Source organism: Castor canadensis, chromosome 1 (genome assembly GCF_047511655.1).
Source record: "Castor canadensis chromosome 1, mCasCan1.hap1v2, whole genome shotgun sequence".
Lineage (NCBI taxonomy): Eukaryota > Metazoa > Chordata > Mammalia > Rodentia > Castoridae > Castor > Castor canadensis.
The window spans coordinates 52361538-52387099 of record NC_133386.1 but is presented as its reverse complement, the minus strand read 5'-3'; the positions used below and the strand labels follow the sequence as shown (position 1 = coordinate 52387099).

General features: G+C 36.9%; 2 protein-coding genes across 5 annotated transcripts in view; one reads left to right on the top strand and one right to left on the bottom strand.

The window, feature by feature from the left end:
- The window catches only part of Cdc40 (cell division cycle 40), a 58337-nt gene extending 50176 nt beyond the window's left edge, over positions 1-8161 (top strand). For both annotated transcript variants that reach the window (XM_074076849.1, XM_020162224.2), the window contains exons 14-16: positions 3494-3570; positions 5077-5221; positions 6191-8161. In XM_074076849.1, coding sequence (XP_073932950.1) covers positions 3494-3570; positions 5077-5221; positions 6191-6368 — 400 coding nt within the window. In that variant the 3' untranslated portion in view covers positions 6369-8161. The remainder of the gene's footprint in view (positions 1-3493; positions 3571-5076; positions 5222-6190) is intronic.
- Mettl24 (methyltransferase like 24) overlaps positions 1-25562 on the bottom strand; it is a 143446-nt gene that overhangs the window by 14573 nt on the left and 103311 nt on the right. For 2 of the 3 annotated variants that reach the window (XM_074076941.1, XM_074076952.1), the window contains one exon: positions 19009-20670. In XM_074076941.1, coding sequence (XP_073933042.1) covers positions 20421-20670 — 250 coding nt within the window. In that variant the 3' untranslated portion in view covers positions 19009-20420. Of the gene's footprint in view, positions 1-19008; positions 20671-25562 lie in introns of those variants that run through there. The other variant, XM_074076959.1, reaches the window with a different exon arrangement.

The following is a 25562-nucleotide window of genomic DNA, read 5'->3' as shown; positions in this document are numbered from 1 at the left end:
TCAAACTGATTTAACTAAGTATCCACAATTTGGAAACTAAAATCTAAGCATACTACCCTTGACAGTCTTCTGGCTAATCTTTCCAGATACGTACTTTGGGTTGCTTTTCTTACAGCTATGATAGCTATTTATTGTGCTGTCTCACGGTCTTCATTAGATGCCTTATTCATCTTTGCAAAATGACTGGTATGGACCACAGATGTATAGAACTATATTGGTTATATAGGAATTGAGCACAAGATCCTGGCCTCAGAACAAACCCAAAGAAAATACTTATGTATCTCTTAGTTTTTTTAAATGTTCAGTGCTGTTAAGTGGCCTCATAGTATCATCCTTGTATAAATACTTTGCTTATTGAATATAATCAAAATTCTGTAAGATAATTTTTGCTTTCCTAGAAAAAAAATCTTTTTCCTAAAGTCAAGAATTACTGAAGCTAATTTCATTAAGTATCATTGGTCATGTTTTCTGATTTGGTTGCAAAGAAATACATGTTAACCTTTTTTGTTAAAATAAATGTTTAGACAGAGCCCAGTTTGTTTTTATAGTCTGTTACGAAGTACAGCTCAGCCACTGACTACAGCCTTGGGAAAGAGCATCTTTCAACCCCCAGAAGTTGTTACACTTTAGGAAAAAGTGGGAAGCTTTCAACATGGGCAATGGTTTCCACCTCATACTGGATTGCTGAGCAGGCCCTAACCACTGTCAGGACAATTTGGGTTACTGAAGATTTCATGCAATTTAACTGCAATTTCTCCCACACTCACAACCACTACATCCCTTCGGATTATCCCCAGCTAGTAGAACGCTGACTGTTCTATAATATGTAGTCTTAACATACAGCATCATCCTTAAGATCTGTCCATGGTTTGAGACCACCTTATAACTAAGATCTTGCTTACTTCAGAAATGGTGCTTCTTGCAGAGAATCTGATGTGGGCACAAGGTTTTATATAATCCATCTTAGACTATGTGCACATATTCTTTGTTTTGTTTGATATACATTAATAATTTGACTATTAAACATTCAGATGTTTCTACCTTCAGCACTTGTGAGTATTTTCTGAAGAACTTTGACCAACATTTGATCAAAATTAAATTAAGGCCATAATGTTAGCTTCTTCCTCTCGGATCTTAAGAAATATTCCAAAGAAGACATGATAGTGTTTGGTACATGATGGCATCCTTTAGATTTCCATTACTTACCATCATTGTAATCATTAACAATGTATTTGTGGAGCTCTTTCTATATACCCGTCATTATGATAAGCATTTTACATGAGCTCTTTGATTTAATGTATATTTGTTTATTCCCATTTTCTATATAATGAAACTAAGACTGGTAAAGTGATTTGCTTAAGGTTATATAGAACATGAAAGGACCAGTTTGACCAAACTCGTGTGTCAAACTGATTCCAAAACTTGAGTTCCTGATTATGGCTAGAGAGATGTGTGAAGCAATAGGTAGGGAAAGAAGATAAGTTGTATCTGGTTCAGTTGGTGAGACAGCAATAAATCTGAGGGCCAGTCTTGCTATAAGGGCAAGTAGGAAGCAAAACCAGCATAGCCCCCCAGAGCTCTTACAGACACCCTAAAATTAATTGCTAGTGTTTTTGGAGGCTTGTGTAGGAGAAGGGAGGTCATAGCCTCAAAGTGAGAGCTGACCCAGCTGCAAGGAAATTACCAGTACTGTCCACCAAGTGATGTTTACCTGCTTAGAGCAGCACAGTGATATAAGAAAACAAACCAAAGGAAACTGGGTTTTTGTAAGCAGTATACAATAATGTAGTTCTGAAGGAGAATTGGAGGTTATGTTAGATGCTGTAGTATTTTAATCAGCTAAATGCATGAAATGTCATAGGCATGTTTTCTCCCAAAGGTATTTATTCTGATAAAACATTTTAAAAGAAAGCTTTATAGCGGTTGATACACACTGCTATTTATCTTTTATTTTTAAAATTTTGTAAATGTTTATTAATTTTATTATGAATTCGTTTCCAAACAGAAGATTATCTGAAGATGTGTTCCCAGCTTATTATACTGAATTATAGTATCTAATTAGAAAATAGTGTTGTGTTTATTAAATTATGCCTAGCAGACATTTTTTACTAAAAATAATGAAGTTCACAGAGTAGTTCAGATTCTGTTCTTTTTCTAGAGCTTATTGTACCAAGTTTCCTTTTGAAGTAAGGGCCTACTTGAATTTTTTTGTTTATAGTTAGTAAAACATTGAATAACACAAACCTAGACTATGTTTAATTTTAATTTAGGAAGTGCTCTTGTTTCAAGCCATGTTATAAAAATTAGCCCCTAGTATGAGGAGGGGAAAAAACATGAATCCTTTTAGATTGGTGCTCTAATTTTAATAGACTATGGTTATTCTGAATGTCAGTTCTTACCACTGCCGTAGAGAGGGTAGCGGGTTGAAGACCTGACACGTTGTTATGCCCCTCGATACACCTGAAATCTTTTTTCTCTGATCATTTTATCTTCCTCGGTGGTTGAATGAGTGGATAGAGAAAATTCTCACATGAAGCAAATTACTAATGTTTTCCAATTAATCTAAGTGTTGGAACTTGAACTGCAGTTTTTTGGTTGGTTTTTTCAGTGTTGGGGTTTGAACATTCACAGGGCCTTGTGCTTGCTAGGCAAGTGCTCTACCACTTGAGCCACTCCTTCATCTCCCAAACCTTCGCTTGCAACTGAAATTGCTGCTTCATATCCTACTACTCATCAGATTCCATTCTCCACACATTACTCTATAAAAACCATCTAGTCTTATTAGAAGAAACAAAATCAAACTTCTTTCAGAATTACTAAATACTTTTTATTATAAAGAATAATAAAAATGAAAAGGTATTTATTGTTGATGGTTCTAAATTTAGTTGACTAGTTTCTCGTTTTTTGTTGTTTTTGTTTTATCCTTTTTATCAAATATATGAAGTTTTTCTTTTTGTTTTTACTGTTTTCCTCCTGTACCATATTTTCAAAATGTTTTACAAGTAAACTGTAAATTGCCTGGGTACTAAGCACATAATCCCCTGGCCTTGGTCATTGTTTCTGCACAAATTAGGGCAACTCGCAGATGGCCACAGTGCTGCCTGTGTCCACCGCCCGGCTGAAGGCTTTTAGTGCTCCCCCCTGCTTGCAGAGTAATGAGTTAGGGTTCCCTTCCGGCTTGATCAGACATCTTGTTTCTGCCTACTGTGGTACATTTTAAGACAAATTCTTTATTAAGGAACATTCAGTAACAAAATTGTTAACCTAAGGGCCAAAGCTTAAATCTAGTATTAGAAAATAAAATCACTGGCACTGTTATAAAGCAGCACAGAGTCATTTTGTGATTTTCCTTTGTCCAGGAGGTTTAATGAAAAGGCTTAGTAAACATGTCATTTCAAGAATCTGGTTTTGTTTGGACTGTTGTTTTGGAGATCATTCTTCTAAAGGAGCTTCTGTAAACGAGTCATTCTGGCATACTATTTCTCATTTTCAGGGATATCCCTGTGGATTTCAAGTATATAGCAGAGCCCAGCATGCACTCAATGCCTGCAGTGACTTTGTCTCCAAATGGTGAGTCAGTGCACAATGTGCTCCTAAATGAGAGCCCAAGACACAGGGTAATTGCTGGGTTCCTAAGACCTTCAGCCACTCCCTTTCAGAGGAAGTTTGTCACAGAGTAAGGAAATCTTTTCAATATTAGAAATTAGTATTGGTTTTCATGTGTGAGACACCTCACTCTCATTTTGAAAAAAATTATGAAAACGGAAAAAAGATTTACAACTAATATTGACTGAGCATCTAAGAATTTCTGGTAATCGAGTTCATTTTTTTTTAAATAGTCCTTCTAGCACAATGAGATTCAATAAATCATTTAATAAGCTCTTTTCTTTCAAAGAGATAGGAAATTTTGGTCTGATTCTCCGCAATGAAGACACCTTAGCAATTCGCTATAAAAGGTTTTCTCAAGCAAAAATAAAAAAGATAAATCTACCCAATGTTGTTTCCTATCTAATAATCCATTGCATCCAAGTACAAGTGCTGCAGATATACTGACAATATACTAATATAATTATAGCTCTACGTGAGATGTTAAAGCGACAGATCTGAAGGTTGGGGACCATTGTCTTTGAAGTGACTGTTATCTCACATAGCTACTGAAAGTGTGAAATAAGGATGAGGAGGCAAGAAAGAGTTTGCTCCTCCTTCTGAGTATCTGATTGGTGACAGTTGCCAAGTGCCTTATCATTCTTAGGAGGAGTGCAATCTAACTGGATCCTCCTTTGATAATCACTAAATTATACTTTGTTACTGTACATATACATTTCATGTAGTATTTTGTTTGTTTGTTTGTTTGTTTTGACTATATTGGGGTTTGAACTCAGAGATGAGTGCTTGCTTAAGCAGGCTTGAGCCATACCTCCAGACATGTAATGTGTTTTTAAACAAATCTTATAAATATTGTGCCCATCTTGAACAAGGCCATTTGCTCACTTGGGCAATGTTAGGACTGTTCCCTTAGTAATGTTTTAAGGCTTTAATGACTCCTAGGAGGATAAGAGCAGTATGCCCTTTTTAAAAAAAAAAAAAAAGTTTCCATAATTTTGTTAACATATGTCTCTTTTTGGTGCACTTTTATTTGATAATCCTAGGTTTTCTCACCAGAGTTAATCTTTCTTTATTTCATACTTACGACAGGTAGGTCTCTTTCTTCTCATAGTTATGTTCATAGTTCTGTTGTCTATACTTACAAATTATTCCTACTTCATGTATTTTAACTTAGTTCTGTTAACACTAAACTTGAAATTTCTCTACTTCCTTATTTTTAAAAAAGCTTTTATATGAAGAGTACTCAATGATAATAGGATTATAGAAGTAGAATCTATCACTTTAGATAAAAATACCTCTTGCCAATAACTTATTTATAACATTTTACAGATGGCATGGTGACTTTATTTTCTAATATTATAAAGTAGTTGAGAGCAAAAGAATAACTACAGTGAACATAGTTTGAATAAATAGGATTTTTTTATATTTTTCATTCTTTCTCTAAAATAACTTATTTATTGAACTTTATAGGAAAATGGCTAGCGTGCCAATCAATGGACAATCAAATCTTAATTTTTGGAGCACAAAATAGATTCAGATTAAATAAGAAAAAAATATTTAAGGGCCATATGGTAGCAGGCTATGCTTGTCAGGTGGACTTTTCACCAGACATGAGGTAAGTTTAAATCTTCTGTTCTCATATTCAAATATAATGACAATGATATAAACTGTTGTACAAATAATAACATTTCACAAACTGTGAAGAACTATGTAATCTGTTAAAATGACAAATACAGAGTCAAGAACAAGTTATGGCAATTATATTTTGCTTTTCTTTAGGTTTTTCAGTATATCTCCTATATTACTTGGGCCTATGCCCTTTAGCTACCTGACAAACCCCTATTCATATCAGCGATGCTTTTTTTCTCTTTGCTTTGCTAAGCAAAGCTATAGCTCTATATTACTATGATTAAATGTACACCAGAAGAATTCTATATCACAGTGTTGAAAGTAGCATCTTCCTAAAGCTTGTGTATGCTGAAAACGGAAATCCAGCTTTTGAATATTTCTAGGTCACACTGGATTTGTGAAGAGTGTCTTGCTAAGTCTTGCTAAGAGTGAAATTCCTCATTCATTTCCCCATTCCTTTTACATAAGTAAAAGGAATTCAGAAATCCCTGTAGCTTTATATGTTTAGCCTGGTAATAAGATCTTAGACTCCTACCTCTGATTCAGTCTTATTTGTATTCAAAGAATACTGAAGGCAAAAAATAGAAGGTGGTAAAGTTCACTGCAATGCAGCGTGTCTAATGTGTTCACTAGCTATCTGTGAAAACTGTTTCCTCTGCTTGATTTCTGAAAGTCCGGAGACTAACTGTGATCCCTCATTCATTATGGCCCCTGGGACTGCCATCTTCCCTTTTAAAAATAATTTTCTTCTCTGAGATTGGTAGTTCAGTGAGGAGGTTTTTTGTAGAAGTTCAAGTTATTGACTACTCCATATTCTGCCTTATTATTCTGAGTATTGTACAGTCGCATTGATTTTTTTATGTTACTGTGAAAAGGTAGATCCATCTCTGTTCTTCATCCTCTTTACCAGCTTCAGGTGTTTGAATAATTTGGATTTATTGTCCTTCTATCATAGCTATGTGATTTCAGGAGATGGAAATGGAAAATTGAACATTTGGGACTGGAAGACCACAAAACTCTACAGCCGATTTAAAGCTCACGATAAAGTGTGCATAGGTGCAGTGTGGCACCCACATGAGACATCTAAGGTCATCACATGCGGTTGGGATGGTCTCATTAAACTGTGGGACTAATTGGATTAGTCCTTTAACTATCTAGCATCATTTGTGATCCAATGTCATATTTAACTATATTTAATTATTCAGTGTGTTGAATGGCAACTTGATTTATAGCTCGTTTTCCTTCTATGACCTTATGAAGTTGACCCATTATTTGAAGAAAAAAAGCTTTGTAAATTTGCCTCCTGTAATTTCATTGGCAACTTCATTTTGTTCTTTATCAATGTTATTTATGCAATGAATGACCATTGGCTTTCTGTTTGACAAGTAGTTAGCAAGCAGTTTGCCCCATGATATTACTAAAAGGAATGACAGATGACCCTCTTTGGGGGTCAAGAAAGACCCTTCCAAAGGAGGTCCTAGAGGAAGTAGTAGAATTAATGACTCAGAAAGGCACCATTTACTTGCCGGTTCAACCTTAAGGGCAGTAAAGAACAGGGATGATATAATTTAATTTATAATGAGAATATCCACAATTGCCATTCCCATTATTTTTGGTAGGTCAGGTTCTAATTTTTTTGGCTTCATGAGTTCCAATTTTTATGACATACATTGTATATTTTTAGTTGCAAATCAGTAACCTTTGACTGCAGCATTCCTCTAATAATAATTAAACAATGTAAAATTAAAACTCAGTCCAGAATTCTTTCCTTGACTTTCTTCCTGACCAGTAAAGACAGGAAACAAAGAATTACATTATTTCTGAAGATGGAACTCAAGAGAATGAGCCAAGGCTTTGAATTTTATTGATAAGTCACTGTTAATAAGAACCTGGCTATACTCTCAAAAATCAGGAACTCCTACGTCATTGCTTCACCAAGGTTGCTACTGAAAACTTCCTCATAGAAGCCAGGGTTTGAAGGCATAGTTCCAAAACGTCAACTTGTAATTTCTTGGAAGTCCTGGGTTTTATTTTTAAATTAATCTGATTATTTCTTGTAAATACAAACAACTTTTTACGACTGTAAAAAATGAACCTTCTTTCCAGATCTTAGGAAACAATTGACACTAAAGGAAAATGTCTAGAGTTCCCCAGTTTGAGAAGCAGTGACCATGGTAAAAACTAATAATAATAATAATTTTAAAACTTCAGATTATGAAATCAAGACAGCCTCTTGAATATAGTAGCAAATAGCACTTTAGTTTGACAAGCCATTTCTCCTGCTTTATAAGTCTATATTAGATGTTTGAATGTGGTTTGAAATATTTCAGTACCATGCTGAAAAACATTGGTTGATAACTACTCAGAGTACTGTCTTGGAGAGCAAAGTCATGTTGAATGTTGATAACCTACAAGCATTAAGCTCTGAGTCTTGTGCTATTTAGCCGTACAGGCTCCTTGCCCTGTGGGATCTTCCGTCTTTAAAATTTTACCTTTAAAAAGGCCTGGTGAGTTAGGCCTTGTAGCCACTTATAAAGCTATTTCAAAGAACACAGGAAAAGAATAAAAGTAAACATGCATGGTTTTGAAACACAGGCACTCAAAGAAATAGTTGTACTGCCTAGCTCCTGCCACTTCTATGCCTGCCAGAAAGGGTGGCATGAAAGAGGAAAGAATTCCGACAATACCTTTCTTTAGTCCCAACCACTGGCTTTTAACAACTGTGAATTTTTAAATGCAATGGGACAAAAAGAATCCTACATGTAAGCTATTATTCAGCACCAGTGTTGTATATGTTATGAATCATTTCTAAATCTGAATTTATTTTATTGTGTTTTTGACTGTTTCTAAGCTAAGTAGCTATATATAAAAGTTTCCTCTTTTTTTAAAAGATCCTATTTTTGAATAAAGCATTTTTTATATAAAATCTTGTTGGAATGTTTATTATAAACTTTCTTTTAAGTCATAAGTCTATTGAGACACCAAATCAAACCATTTACAGACTTAAATGGATCCTATGGAAAGAAATGATGATTTAGAGGTGGGTGTGACATGTTTTGTTATGTCAGTGGGTTTATTGTAATTAAATGGTAAAATACAAGACAATACTCCCAAAGCATTTGGTGATGCACTAAAGCCGTAGTTACTACCATTTTAGAGTACATAATTAATTGGGGCTCTTTTCTAACATAAAAACATCCTAGGATTATATTGTTACTGGATATAAGCGGTTACCATCTGGCTCCTCTTCTCATTGCCACCTTCTTGTCACACCCATGACAAACTTCCTTTCTAAAAGTTAGAGTGAAAGTGATACTTTAGTGTAAGATTTAATTGAATTCATTTGTTTTGTTTTGTTTTTAATTTGGGGAGTTACTAAGCATGGAACTCAGGGCCTCACACTTGCTAAACAAGCACTGTACAGGCCCAGCGCTTTTGCTTTTTGTTTATTTTTCAGACAGGTTCTCTAACTTTGCCTAGCCAGACCATGATCCTCCTACCTCCGCTTCCCAAGTAACTGGGATTACAGGTGTGCACCACCATGCCCAGCCCTTAATTGAATGAATATTTAAATATTGTAACATAAGCTAGGAATATTTTATCCTCAATAGCCAGTGTTAAGATAAAGAACAGAGAGTAGTGTCAAACAGGCTTATTCCTAGGTAGAAACAGAAAGTGGTTCTGAGCACACATTGTGGGACTGGCTGATACTGTTAGCATGTTTATAAACTACCTAAAAGAAAACTGACAGTAACCCTTGAATGGCAGCTTTAAAAATCACAGCACCAGCAATAATTGCAGAGGCTCCTGAAGGTCAGCATGGATCGAACTACCTTACAGAATCACCTAAGGATTTGGTGCTTACCAACGTGTAAGATATAAACAGTAGAAAGTAGTGGATAGTTCGGAGAGCCATAATGAATTCCAGTTTGGGGAAAGAAACATGAATTGGCATCCAGGTCCCAGTGTCCATCAGTAGCCTTGAATGTGGGTCTCAACATGAGATGGGGAATACATCCGTATTTCCTCCAAGGTGCATGTTCACATTTTGACATCTGACTAAAATCAGCAATATGTCATGGTTTAATTGGCAGCATTCATTGTTTCTTAGTGGATCATAAAAAATTGACGAAATGCAGTATAAATAAAGCAAGTATTACAGGTGCTTGGTAAAGAAATAATCCAGTGAAAGGAAGGTGTCTACAATAATGGTTTGCTAAAAATTTGTGTTATTAAATGCACATTTGATCAGTGGGTAAAGAAACAGAATGTACTAACAAAATATTGCACTTAAGAGATTGCAATTATTAGAGAAATACACAATTATTATATCTAATTCTGGCCTCCCAAGTAAAAGTCAAAACTTTTGGCAAGATTGCACTAAAGATGAGAATGACTGAGGTGGAATCCCAAATTTATCTTGGGCATTGAGAAATTTAGACTCTTTGGAATAGTTAAAAATCAAAGAAAAACTAGTCAAAAATACATCTGCATACAGATGTGTGCATATATATTATATACTGATAAATACACCTTCCATTTGCACAGTCACTTCAATAATTGTGGAAACAACTTTTTCAACCTAAACACTACAACTTTATCTGGAACTTCAAGAAAAAGAAGTGACAGACTTGCAGCTAGAGCCCTTGGAATGGCTTCGTTTTTAGTGACAGTGAACCGAGATAGCTCCTTTGATTCCACAGCATCCTACACCTGCATAGCTGTCTTCAAATGACGTTTTTAGCTCCACAGTCCCTATTTTTCAACCTGCAGCATTTTAGATCTGAGGAACTAACTCAGATCTCAAGCATTTTTAAATGTTATGTTCCAGTACACTGCTGTGCAATAGAAATACATGGGTCACATATGTAATTTTAGCTTTGCTAATAGGTTAACAAAATGGGGGACTAATCTTGATGTATTTTATTTAAATAATATACCCAAATTTTTATTTCAACATATCCTCAATTTTAAAAATTAATATTACACCCTTTTTTCATCCTGAGACTTAGATCTGACAGCACAGCAATCTCAATTCAGATACTGAATTTTCATCAAAAAATTTTCTTTGATTCAGAGTAGATTTACCTACCAAGTTGTTCCAAGCGCACTTAAAGTGTTTTCCAAGAACTGAATCAAATTTTTTAATTTTAGTAAGTGAAAAGTAGGCATCATTTAAAATTCAGTTCCTGGACTGGGGTTGGAATTCAGTGGAAAAGTACATGCTTAGTATGTTCAATTCCCAGCACCCCCAAAATTTAAAAATTTAAAAATTCAGGTCCTCAGCCACATTTTAAGTGCTCGATATCTTGTCTCTGCTGGCTACCATAGTGCACAGTATGGTCCTGCTTCTACTTTTTATGTAAGAATGGTTCAGATATTCAATTTCAAATAGTTCCAATAAGGAATTTAAATGTTTATATTTTAGTGTGCTATATTTTGGGTAGTTTCCTCGGCTCTGTTGTCCAGTTCGCCTCTGGGTCTCCAGCTGTGCCTAATCTGCTGTCTAATCCAGATTAAATTTCTCATTTCAGCAACTTTTCCTTTTCTAAGAGGTCTATTTGTACTTCCTTGTCCTTTTTCATAGTGTCTTGTTTTCTTAAGTTTCTGTGTAGTCTTTTTGCCTTCAGTCTTGGTAAACAGTGTATATTATACTTTCTTTAAGAAGGTTACGCAAGAGCTGGTGGAGCAGCTTGAGTGGCAGAGCACCTGCATAGCAACTGTGAGGGCCTGAGTTCAAACACCAGTACCACCAAAAAAACTATTGCTCAGTTACTGCAAGTACTTGGGCTGAAAATTCCAGTGTTTATCGTGTCTGCTAACTCTGGATCTCATAGCCCATCATTTCCCTATGTAGTTTTATTAGGAGCTCATCTTACGTGGGTCTTATTTTTCTGAGAAAATTCTCTGGATTCTAGGTCGATGACAAATCCCTTCAGAGTGGTTTTGTATCTGCTTCTGCCATGTACCTCTGCAGTGTCACCCCATACAACCAGGTTTTTATCAGTTTCTCAGCTTATGGTTTTGCTTACCAGGTGCTTAAGATAAGTTTAGCTACCAAACTACTTTCATGGTCCTGAAGTTACAGTTTCTCATGAAAAACTTTTATTTGCACTCAGATACAGCAGAGATTAAGCTTCCTTGTGCTGGTGGGTGTGAAGGTTTTTGGTCATTTTCTCATTGAGGTCATAGCCCTCTCAGGGTCTGATCCCCCAACACACACGCCAGGCTTTATCACTTATGCTCTCTCCCTCTAGCCATTACTGTTACACTGAAGTCCTAGGGCAACTGCACTGTAAGTTCCTGCTCTGCCTCTCGCTCAAGGCTCCCTCTGGGCTTTTTGTGTCTGAAGATTTTCCTTTCTCAGACATCCAGCTATATACACACATGACACAAATACAGTAAGTCCCCCTTATTTACAGATTAATTATATGTTTTTGACTAAGTGCAGTCAAAACAATGATAATAAATCAGAAGAAATTTCAAAAATAAAAATCTTCAATTTCCATGTGTACTACGCAGCTCAGTTGTGGAAAAGCTCAGCCAGTCCTATGTTATCAGTTGTGTTTAAATCATGATCTGCTGAGAGTTTCCCTGGCCTTAGTTTTTTGCAAATACGCTTCCTCAAAGCAAATGTTACCAAAAAAGCAAGATAAACATTACGACAGTCTTCCCAAGCCAAAAGGGGCATGTTATGTGTTTAAGTGATAAAGTGAAAATTTGAGATTTATTCCTAGGCATGTCTTTAGTGGAAGTTGGGCTGTGTTATGGGAAAAATGAATCAGCATCACAATACAGCACTGAACTCTGTGCACCCTGAGCATCTGTGGTTTTTCCTCAGTGGTGGTCTCCTTGGAGCCATAGACCTACGGATACCAAGGGTCTATGTACACACATATACACATACATACATGTACACATACACACATATACACATACATACACACATGTACACATATACACGTACATATACACACATGTACATATACAGAAGGGTTTTTGGAGATACATATAGTTGTATTTAGTATATTTAGATATTGTCATGTTGGAACAGTCTAAAGGCATAGAAGTATAAACTAGTATAGTCTATGAACCTACATTCTGTTTTTTAGAACCATGAGTTTAGATATGTGATCAATTCAAAAACATACTTTTCCTAAGGATACCTCTCTTACTAACAAAAAAATTATCATGATGGATTCTTCTTATCTGACCTTTTTCCTTATTCATGAGCACATCATTTGGATTCTTGTGTATTTATCCTAAGACTTCTGTTAATATCATGTACCCATTCAGGCTGCTATAATAAAATGCCTGCAGTTGGACAAGTTACAAACAAATTTGTTTCTCATAGTCCCAGAAGCTGGGATGTCCAAGATCAAGGTACCAGCAGATTCAGTGTCTCATGAGGGCTGGTTCTCTGCTTCAAAGATAGTACCTTCTTACTGCTTCCTCACATAGTGGAAGGGGAAACAAGTTCCTTCTGGCCTTTTATAAGAGCATGAATCCATTCACAAAGATTCTGCTCTTATGCCCAGTCACTTCCCAAAGGCCTCAACTCTTAATAATATTGGAGATGAGAGTTTAACATAAGACGTTTAGAAGGACATTCAGATTCTAACAGCACACTGATCAAGAAGTTATCCTATCATTGTCTATGCCTCACCTACTCACGAGTTCAAAACAATGAGATGTTCAAGGTAGGAGAAACTTTAGAAATTAAATAGTCAACGTAAGAGAAGAAAATAGGCCAAGAGAGGTGATGACCCTTGTTTGATAGAATGCAGCCAGTTGACACCAGTGTCAAGATCTCTGTATATCCTGCCTCCTCAAAATGTCACTTGTATTTGCTTAAAACCGTTGGATTTGTGTCATAATTTTTTTTTGAGATAAAGTCCCACTATGTTGCTCAGGCTGGCCTCAAACTCATGATCCTCCTGCCTCAGCCTCCTGAGTAGCTAGGATTGCAAATATGTGCCACCACATCCAACTACTTATATCAGTTTTTTTGTCCTCTGACTACCTCTGAATTAGGCAGTTTTTTAAAAAATAGCTATTTAGATTATGTTTTTTCATCCTTTAGTAAAATAGAACTTATATCTGAAGACATTATTCTGGCCCTATCACTTTCTCTGTGTCCACAGGGGCGTTTTCTTGGCTCCTACTTAAGTCTTAGAATACCTTCCCACACCTTGATTTTACTCTTTCAACTACTGTATTTATTATCCATTTTATCCAAGATGCCCCACCACTGATGAATGGATTAAGAAAATGTGGTATCTATACACAATGGAATTTTATGCAGCCATGAAGAAGAATGAAATGTTATCATTCGTAGGTAAATGGATGGACTTGGAGAACATCATTCTAAGTGAGGTTAGCCTGCCCCAAAAGACCAAAAATCGTATGTTCTCCCTCATATGCGGACATTAGATCAAATGCAAACACAACAAGGGGATTGGACTTTGATCACATGATAAAGCAAGAGCACACAAGGAAGGTATGAAGATAGGTAAGACACCCAAAAAACTAGATAGCATTTGTTGCCCTCAACACAGAGAAACTAAAGCAGATACTTTAAAACAACTGAGGCCAATAGGAGAAGGGGACCAGGAACTAGAGAAAAGATTAGTTCGAGAAGAATTAACTTACAAGGTAACACACATGTACAGGAAAGCAATGCAAATCAACTCCCTGTATAGCTAGCCTTATCTCAACTAGCAAAAGCCCTTGGTCCTTCCTATTATTGCTTATACTCTCTTCAACAAAATTAGAGATAAGGGCAGAATAGTTTCTGCCTGATAGCAAGGGGTAAGAAGGGGTAAGGGAGGAGCGGGGGGAAGGGGGGAGAAATGACCCAAACATTGTATGCACATATGAATAAAATAAAAATTAAAAAAAATACCAATCCCTACCCTGTTTCAAATAGCCTCATACCATCTTAATTTCCTTCTCTCATAAAATAAGAATTATTCTCTGTGCTACTATGAGTTGTATATACTGAATTTTCTTTTACATAATGACTCAAAAAGATTATTTCTTGGGAATTGATACAAGAAAGGACAATAATAAGAAAGGAAGACTAAGGTTTAATATTCCAAGAATAAGAGCTACCTATTATTAATTAAGCCTCCAATTATTATTGTATTTCTTTAATTCAGTCATGACATAGCTCTCAATTCTCTAAGGTCAAGAAGATCGCCAGGTTAGCATCTTTTAATCAGAGATGGGGACTACCATATGCAGCATAATAAATAACTATGTAAAGAAAAAGACATATTGTGTCCAAATTTAAGTTAACGAATGAAAGACATCTGTCCCTCTAATTTCCAAAGGTGTTTTTAATGCCAGAGAAAACTTCAATAGCAAACGATTTTGAAATTTTATAGGAAAATTCAATGTGAAAGAGCATTTTAGATTTATATTCAACAAATATTTACTGAGCACCTTTTGTCTAAGCAGCTTTCGTGGTAGAAACTAGGGCTACAGACATGGGCCCTTACCCTCATGGAGCTTACAGTCTGCTTCTAAAGTCAGGCATGCAGCAGATACATTAAAACATATGGAGGAGAGTAAGAGGCCATTGGGGAGTTACTGCTGGAGGCCTTAAGTAGGTGGGTCCCTGAGCAAATGACATTGGATCTGACTTCAAATATTTTCTTACAACAATAATTAATATCTTATTTCTATTGATATATAATTGTGGTCTCTTATTAATGTTATAGATCCCACTTGGATATTTGCTTCTTGTCTATGCCCGCCCAGAGGTGTGTAATGATCTCCCCAATATCCAACAACAAATAAGGCAGAAGACAAAGCAGCTAGAATAGAAGCCAGATGCAGTGCTGAGTCAGGCTCCTGGAGGCTGCCTGCTGTACTGTGCATTGGCTTGTAACTGTCCATGGGGTTTACATTAATATTCCATTACTCCATCATGGGGAAGTCAAGGCATCCTGTGACAGGGGCTGCACTGGAAGAGGACAACTGGGGAACTCAGAACAATAGCCATTTACCAAAAACTATCCCTCTACTGCTGAGTTTTGCTTATTCATTTTGTTTTGTATATGTACAAAGTATTTAAAGGGACATACTTTTTCAAATTAATGAATAAAATTATACATATTATAGTGTACAACAAGACATTTTGGTATATGTGAACATTGTAAAATGACTAAATCATGCTAATTAACATCTTTACCTTACATACTTATCTTTGGATCTTTTATTTTTGGTGAGAACATTTGAAATCTGTTCTCAGCAATTTTCAAGTATACAATACATTGTTATTAACTATAATCAACATGTTGTACAGCAGATGTCTTCAACTGATACATATTGATTGGCTATCAGTGCTGTATATATTTGGCTTCCCTATTAAAATAATCCAAAGTGGAATTCAAATTTGGCCCAAAAAATACCTTATTTCTATCTTATTATACAAAGCAAATCACTAAAAAAAGTTACAATACTTTATATGAGAGAATATGAAATTGCTGGTTTTAGAAAACATTAGTTTTGATGCACCAAGAGTTAGAGGGCAAGAGGGGTGGAGGGGAAAGAGAGGGGGCAGGGGCAGGGGGGAGAGATGGCCCAACCAATGTATGCACACAAATAATAAAAAAAAAAAAAGAGCTAGAGGGCTGGCAGTGTGGCTCAGTTGGTAGGGTGTCTGCTTAGCAAAGTGTGAAGCCCTGAGTTCAAACCCCAATGCTGCCAAAAAAAATTGCACTGAATTAATATTTTTGCATATAGTTCTACACATAAAACATGACGTTAAGCCTACTTGATTTTCTCTAGAACAGAAACATAAAAATTATTTTAAATTTGTTTAAAATCTCCCAATTAAGGTGGTTTTAAAAATTTGAATCTCTAGGTCATGATTTCATATAAGCAAGGTTCAAACACATCCTTCAATATAAATAAAAGGAAGATATTTGAACATAAGAGGAAGTATATTATTGAATTCACAAAGTGCCAACAATTGAATGGTCTAAAAAGGATTATGTTACTATTTAAAAAGCAAACATAAAAGAGCTGAGATGTAGCTCAGCGGGAGAGCACTTGCCTCATATGCACAAAACCCTGGGTTTGATCCTCAGCACCACAAACAAACAAACAAACAAAAAACAAAAAGCAAACATAAATTTATCATCAGCAAAAAAGGACAATGACCTGAATTGAGCCTGGCGGTACTGTTGCATTGTCAAGTAGAATCATCTATTTAAATAAGGCTTCAATAGCAAAATATGAGCCTGGCTTTCTAGTTTAATCCAAGCTTTGCAAATTCAAACATTTAATACCTAAGACATTCAAATCTTGGACTGCATTTACTGGATCTTATAACCAAGGCAGAAATGCTTACATGAATAACAATTGGACTAAACACAGTAAATTCATGCATTTACTTTTATTCTACCCTGATGTAAATTTTAGTGGACCTTCAGTCAGTTTGATTTTCCCTGGCTCTCTTCATGTGAACATGTCAAATAGTTACAAATATTTACATGATAACCTACTTTGATGGCATCAATACAATCACAATGGAAGATAGGAAGAGGAGAATTGTTTTTCTTTGACTTTCACCTCAAATTCTGACATAAAGTCTGCTAAAAGTCAGCTTCTGAATCTCTCATTTTCAAATTCCTTTCACCTAAAAAGTGAAGGTCTTTTTAATCATTTGATAAGAACATTATTAAATTTGTATTTTCAGAATCATTTATGAAACACTACTCTGGTAAAAGTTAATAAAGAGATATATATCACAGATACATCTTAACTCACTTATATGCAGATCAAAGACAAGTTTTAAGCAGAGGAGAATCACTCTGAAGTTCTAAGTGAAACTCCTGTCTAAAATCCAAGAGAAAAGTACCAAGCATAGGGACAAGCCAGAGCAAGTGTCCCTCCCAGGCCTTGTGGCCTAACTGCATCAACAAAGTAGTTGAGTTCCTGTGTTTCTTCAGTAGGCCTTCGCTTAACAAGATAATTTTAATTATGTAGATGGGTCAAGTTAAGCAAACCTGTATGCTACAGAATTATCCCAAATCTCAGGTCTAATTTAAGTATACTTGTAATCCCCCCATCCACGGACATACACACTTTTACTAGTAGGGATGCAAAAAGTACCCTTCCAAGGAAACATTTTCCCTTGGTGATGGCTACGGTGGCTGCACAGTGGTAGGGGCTGGGCATGGCCTTTGTGGGGTGTGACAGACTAAAGTGTAGACTCCTGTGCCACCATCTACTAGTTATCTCAATAAATATGACCTCTACTTGTAATCTCAATAAATATGAATGCTCAGAGTTTCCTTACCACCTGTAGGGAAAATTACACTTCCTTGTTGAGTTGTTGAATTAGGGATAATTTATGCAGAGTGCCTGGCACATCGTGAGCTCTGGATAAATAGTAACTTGGTTTTGTTTGTTGTATTTTGTTTGTGATGTTTTTGCTTTTGTGTTTGCTCTGGTGGTGATGGTTACTGTTCATTCCTTACTAGAGAATTTTGTGTTGCCTATTCTCTACAAGCAAACACCAGTGCTGTAGTAGCCTGGCCCTCCTCTCATAGTCTACATAAGTATTTCTCCACGGTGGGTGGTTTTGCCCCATATGGGACATTTGGTACTGTCTACAAATATATCTAATTATTACAACTTGGAGAGTGGGGTTGTTGCTCCTGCCTTCTAGCAGGTAGAGGCCAGAAATACTACTAAACATCCTACAATACACAGAATGGCCATCCAAACTCAAATGACAATGGTACTGAGTTTAAGAAATCCTGGCCTTCTTTATCATGAGAAAAATAGTTAATTCTCATGGCAGAGAAACCATAGCAACCATCAGAATATTCATCATGAGTTTCAAACTACCCATGAAAAGAAATAAGTATGAACAACCATTGAACAGGCTGCCTAGTAGGTGGGTATGGGTGGGTGTGTTTGTGATTTATTTTTTAACAGTACATCCATTCTTGCTTCAGATAAACATAGTGTGATGAAGTCAACGTTCTACACCATCAATTTGGAATAAATGGCTAACTTGCCTTATTCAAAATAGCTTTCAGTAATGTCAGAAATCTTTAATTCCAGGAATTAAAAATCTTGATATGACTGTGTACATATCTAACAGTTCATCAGACTGGACACTTAAGACTAGATTCACTCCATACCTTAGTATAAGAATATTTACTAATGTATATATTTCAGCGTATAAAATTTTTATGAAAAAAATAGTTGTGATATAATCCAAACAAAACTGAACATTCGTTTTGCTTTGGAGACAAGGCCATACAAAACAACTATGTAAAAGCACCTGAGAGTGGATTATGAACCCTCTGCACAGGCGGAAGATCTATGGACCTCGGAGGAAATGAACTCCCATTTCTAATCACATGTATCCAAGCTGGTCTTCTCAGCCCAGCAACTTTTACTGGTGTACTATGAATTTTAAAATCAAAACCTCATTTATATTTTTTAAAAAATCAACACAGCTATTTCAGAAATTCTGTTTTCTTTTGAACTCAAGTTAGTAAAATTATCCCATCCTAATATGTGTTGGCTTATCACATGAGGAATGATATTTTCAAACCATTATAAGAAACAAAAGCCAATCCAGGGAATGTGTGAGGGTAGAAGCAAGTTTAAAAAAAAAAAACTGGGGGAAGGGATAAAGTATAGCAATAATCAGTTCTCTACTCCCTCCCCTAGTTTTTCCAACAAACAATGTACAGTTTTCGTACTCTCTAAGAATGTAAAAAATGCCCCAAATGCATAATCTACAATAAGATAATAATTTGATTTATTTTTATGCCACTTAGTTTATGCAAAATAGAAATTTCAAAAATTATTCCCAGGAAAGTCTACTCCTGTAAATAGGAATCCTTGAAATCATTTCACTATTGAGAACCTACATATTCTTTATAAGTTTAAAAATGTAAAAAAGAATTGCACCCAAAAGGTGAGACAGGAAGACTGCACACTGAAACTAGCCTGAGTATAGAGCAAGTTCCAGGCCAACCTACATAGTGTACACACATACATAGTACACACTACATAGTGTGACCTCAAAAAAAAAGTAGAAAAACAAGGGGAGGAAGGAAGGAAGAAAGGAAGGGAATGGATGGATGGAGGAAGTAGGGAGGGAGGGAGGGGGAATGGAAGGAGAGAATGAAGGGAGGAAGGAGAAAATGGAGGGAGGGAATGGGGAAGAGGAGAGGAGGGAGGGAAAGAGGGAGGGAGTGGGAGGTGAGAAGGGAAAGAAAAGGAAAAGAAAGAAAGAGTGGAACCACTAAACTCTATGTAGCAATCTTAGGAAGGGGAAGCCACTGGAAGTAAACTGGCAGTAAAGAAATCTGCACTTAACAGGTGAGATAGCATGTTAAAAAAGACTTGACAGTGTGGGCAAGTCATGCTTGAAGGCGAAGAGGCAACAGCAAAGATGTGTGGATTCTGCTTTGTGCTTAGTTTCATGAGAAATGAAGGAGATTTAAGCTGAGAATGAAAAGAATGTTGAATCAAAGCTCTTGATAGTTTTTTAAACCTAGTGACAGGATTTGGTGTCTGAGTTCTCAGAAACTAGAACGAATAGTTCTTACAAAGCCACAGCCAGGCTTCAGTAGAGGCTGAGAAAAAATGATTGAAATCCACAAGGTTGTAAAGAATGCCACTGACAAGGTGGGGGAGCAAACTCTGTGAAGAAGTGAGTTAAAGTCAAATGAGAGACCCAGTTTTAAATAGTGGATAATGAACTTAAGAATCTCACCAGCCTAGTAAAAATGGATAACTTTTGTAATTTCATTTTAATGTTGGACTATAGATACATAATGAATTTTAGGGAAGACTGGATGAATAGGGAATTACTCTCCACTGACAGTACAGGACATGCCCACTCTGTCAAAGGCAAAAGGCAAAGAGCCTGAGTCTGGGCACATGGGATTGACTGTGTTCATCCCTTCCTCAAGTATTAACTGTGCCCCTGTCACACATCAAGCATTGCATAGACAATGCAATCCCTATCCAGCAGACAACAGGCTGGAGGCAGCTGGAGGAATGAACCCACAATGGGAAGAGTGGACGCACCCCATCTGCAAATCCTGCCTTGTGTTCTTGGTAAGGGCCTGGACCCTATTTCCATCTCGTATTCACCCAGCTCAAAGTATAGCAGCTACTAGCGTTGAACATGTCTTTCTTCAGGAATTGCTGAGGTTTTGATAAATCTTTATAACTGTGGAAAAGCCTGAAGTCCCTCTGCTCCAGCTCTTTGAGGACGCTGTACCAGAACCGCACGACACTGTTATCACTGCCACTGACTTCAAACCCCGGCCAGTGGAGATGGATCTCAAAGATGAGCTGTCCAATTTGTTCAAGGACATCTTCCACAATAAGGTTTTCCAGAACTTTCCATTCTGCACTTTCCAGATCTGCCTTGAGAACATCAATCTGCAACAAAGCAATGACATGAGATTGCAGATTTGATAAATCACTGTTAAATATGTCTTCATACCAGGATTCTCACACTGTAACCATCTCCCAAGGCAGCAGAAATTTTTAAATTTCAGAATTGGAGGTCATCATCCAGTGGCTGTATAGGACATAAATTTTCACCCTTACTTTATACCAAGTGTTAATAACATACAAATAATGAGACTTCCACCAGGCAGGTAGAAGTCGTAGCAGCCTCTCTTGTTTTCTGCCCAAAGTGAATGGAGTCCAACGAGGAGGAGCACATGCACGGAGCTCAGAGCCTACAGCCTTTCTCCACAAGCTGGTTGCCACTCCGAGGAACCCAGCCAAGTCCTGGGAATGATGGCTATGGGGAGAGACTGATAGAGGGCCTTCTCACAAGCCTCACCCTCTCTCCAACTTCGTAAGGACTGGAAACCAAAGAAGAGTTCTTAGGTTTCTGAATATTGGATTCTAGAAAATTATTACCCCATATTTCTTTTTTAAAAAAATATATACCAGTATAACATTCTTAAAAAGATGGCTGGAGGTATGGCTCAAGTGTTAGAGTGCCTGTCTTGCAAGTCAAAGCCCTGAGTTCAAGTCCCATACCACCCAGAAAGAAAGGAAGAAAGAGCCTTACTCATTTAATGAATATAAGTCTATATCCCAGGTGAGATGGAAAGAAAGAAGGAAACAGAATGGAAAAAGGTATTTTGCAATTACTCAGGTTATGAGAATCAGCTCATTTCTGCTGGCTTTTCACAAATCCATTAGAGTAACAGAAACTCAATACCTTCAGAAGCAATAAAAGCAGGGCTGGGGGTGTGGCTCAATGGTGGCACAATTGTCTAGCATGCATGAAGCCCTAGGGTCAATCATTTCCAGTACCATTAAAAAAAAAAAACTTAAAAACAAAAAAAAGGCAATGAAAGCTAATCCCAAACTGAGTGCTTCTTCCTTTTACAATATCCATCTAATTCCATCTCAATGATACTGCAATGGTGATTCTGTTAGTATCACTCAGACTCAGTGAGTAACCCACCCGAGTCACACAGCAGGAGACACCATAATGAAATCTAACAGGAGTCTGTCTATGGTAGCCTTGTGGTAAACCACAAGAGGGAAAATGGTAACTCAGAGTTCTGAAGAGAGTTTGGTCTTGGAAGATAAGATGCTACTTGGAGAGTGAACATGGGTTAGTGAGTGAGGTCCTGTCATCGGTATCACTGCATAACATTTGCACTTTTCAAGTGATCATTTTACCACACAAATTAAAGCTGACAGCATTCAGACAGAGATTGGGATAGTTGGAATGGAAGGAAATACTGCAAATGAACAAAGGCTATAGAAGTAACCACAGGACTTTCGCCCTTCAGAAAAGTCATTAATATCCTGCCCTACAGAAGTGAAAAAGTCTTTGCTGGCTTAGAAAGAGGGATAAACACCAAGACTGATTCTGCCCAGCCTCTCCTCTCAGTGCATGCCTGTTGAATCCGAGGATGAACTGTGAGGCCCCCAGTGTCTGGGAAGAATCCCTTGTATGATTTCAGAGTTGGATGGAGCAGAAGGGTGCATAGAATTTACATATAATTGCTCCAAGAAAATGGGGTTTGTGTAATGGCCTGAGACACTATGGAAATGGTTTCACATTCTTGCATTGGATAGTACCTTCCTGATCCACCAAGGAAAGAGTGAGTGACAATCTCAAGAGCACTGAGAGACCTTAGGAAAGAGCAGATGTTTGTAAACTAGCTTGTGGATCAATGGTTCCAAAATCAAAGAGAAAAAATAAAAGAGAAAAAGCTTTCTTTATGAAAGTAACCTAGCAAAGGCAGGTCCCATGGGAACATACACCAGGCTAAATTGATTCTTGTGAGTTGGACATAGGGAATTAATTCACTCCTTTTTTCCTATCTCAGCTGCCCTGGCACTTCCACAACTTTGTTTAATCTTGGTGGTTTTAAATATAATGCTCTTGGACTAAGGATAATTAAGCTGCTAAAGAAATATTTAATCAAAATTTCACAAAATGTTCTAATTGGTACAGAATACATCTAAAACTCTAAATCAGCATTTGTTCAGAGAGGTAAAACAAGTCCTGTCGGGGGTTGGTACCAGTGGGAAGGAGGAGGATAGAAGGAAAGGATGTAGGAGGGTGAATATGGTGGGTGGATTATGTATTCATGTATGAAAATGGAAAAATGAGACCTGCTGAAACTATTCTAAGAATGGGAAGACAGGGATAAAGGAGAATGATGGAGGGGGTTAATTTAACTATGATATATTATATTGTAAGCCTTTTTGTAAATGTCACAATTGTACCCCCTGTACACAATAATATGATAGTAAAATTTTTTTAAAGTATCATCATTTGTTATATCAATTCACATGGCAAAGAATTTCTTAGGCTCCTTATAGATTTATTTTCGTCATAGTTTTCTGTAAGTTTTCAATGATGAGTGACATCAATAAATCAAAGTATTAAAGAGACAGGGTAGAGTCGGGGATGTAGCTCAGTAGTAGAGCAATTGCTTAGCAAACCTGAGGCCCTGGGTTCAATCCCCTAAACAAAAAGAAAAAAAAGGACAGGGTAAATTTAATTAGGTTAAAACTAAAAACTATACTTCCGTGGAATAAAGGAATATACGTTATATAGTTTTTTCCAAATATATTTTAAAAATAAATGATCAATCAGATCATTTGATCAATGAGCAACTAGAGGACAATCAACTTATTAAGCTAAATTATAGCAAATACATGTTTGCTTAGAAAGTCAATTTTTATTTACATAAAGCAAATCTATTTTAAAGAGCAAAAAATATTTTGAAAAATGACAACACATCCACATCCACGCTTTTTGATTCTAGTGACTGAAAATCTCCCACATCAATCAGAATTGTATAGGTTGACCTGAATCATTCAGCCTATGGATGGTGTGACAATTTGTCAACCATAAGCTCTTCCCTGACTTCTGACCTGACAACATAAATAGCCAAAATGTGGTGAATAAAACATGCTTTTCTCTCCCATTGTACATTTTCTACTTTTTCTATTTCAGACTGTTCTATTACCATTACTATTTTGCAAGTGTAACTTCCAATATCACTGCATAATGTATCCAATATTATTGTTATTATAAAGCACTAAACATCTCTGAATATGATATGCCACTTTTAAGATTCTAATATCAGCCTTCGATAATTATGGCACTAAAAAAATCGTGCAAATGACTATATTGTATAACTCCTTGTAAACTCTGGAATAAGTGAAGACCTATATCTGTGGGCAGAAAAGTCTTACACCATCACTGGGCATAATTTCAAAAGTAATACAGGGTGGTTCTATCAAATATTATCTGCTTCTCCTTGTACCAGGGATGCCAATAAGTTGCCTTTCATGAAATTTTTTGAAGAAATGAGACTTTTAATGTTAGCTGGATTAAGATGCGATGCCTTTTGGCTGCTTCCTCATCAGTGGCACAAGTTTATCCCTGTGACCATTCACCTAGATCTGCAGGCTGAGATAAAAGGGGAGAAAGAGGGTTGGGTGTTTGAGCAAGTTTTCTAGAGCTGCCGCATCAAAGTACCACAGACTTAAACAACAGTAATGTCTTTTCTCACAGTTGCAAAGTCTAGAAGTCCAAGATTTCTCCCTGAGGGAGAAACTCTTCATGCCGCTCTCCTAGCTTTGGATGGTTTCTGGCAATTGTTAGCATTTCTTGGCTTCTGTGTCATCTGATCTCTGCCTCCATCATCATGTGTTGTTCTCTATGTGTCTGTGTCCAAATTTCCCTTTTTATAATGGCATCAGCTATATTGGATTAGAGCCCAGTGTGTTCCATTTTTACTTCATTTTAAGTAAATACATTTGTTATGATTGTATTTCAAGTAAGGCCACTTGAGGTACTGGGTTTGGACTTCAACATATTAGTGGGGGAGGTGGCACAATAACAATAGTCAAGCAGCCATCACAATAGAGCTTTTTCAAGGCAATGTGTGTTCAGGAGCCAATTCCCAGAGCCAGTGCTTAGAAAAAGGCCGGCAACTATCTGAGGCAATTAGGTACAACACCCTGCCAGGCCCTACATCAGACAACACTGGCAGCTCTAACCTTGCCAAGTGCCAAACCCAGGGCAAGTCAACAAGCCTCCAAGGCCAATGGAAACCCCTGTGCCCCATTCCTCAGTTCCTTCTCAGCCACACAACCAGGCACAGCAGGTGCAGCCTGTCTTTGGCACTTTCCCACTCTATTCCCATCCCTCCTGTTCCTCCAGAACATCTTTTTAGTTCCCAATCCAAGACTTTTCCCTTTAAAAGGCCTTCCAGCAGAACAGGCAGGTTTTGCTACATGGAGCTGGGCTTTCAAGAGGACAAAAAGTGGTAGCTACAGTACCTTTCTAGAAGGCTCAGTCTAGACATCACAAAGTGCCACGTCCACCACATTCTATTGGTCAGAGCAAATCACAAGGCCAACCTAGATTCAAGAAGAGGTAAAACAGACTCCAGCCATTGAGGGGAGGAGCATACACAGAGAGGGTAGGAGGATTTGTTCATGGCCATCCTTGCAGATAATTTCCAGGGATTAAAAACAACATTACTTTACATTATACAAACCCATAAATGAACTACAGTATTAAAGTAGACACAACCCTTTTCTAGACATAAGTAACACTCAGGGAAAATAAATATTGAATATATCAGAATGTTATTCAAGAAGAAACATTACTTAAAATATGGCATTTGCTATTAAATTTGGTTTTCCTTAGAAGTTGACAGAGAACCTTAAATCTCCAATGGGTTAGGATTACTAACCTAATCCCAGCCTATAGGCATGATACATGCCTATAATCCCACCATTCAGGAAGCTAAGACAGAAGATTGAATTTG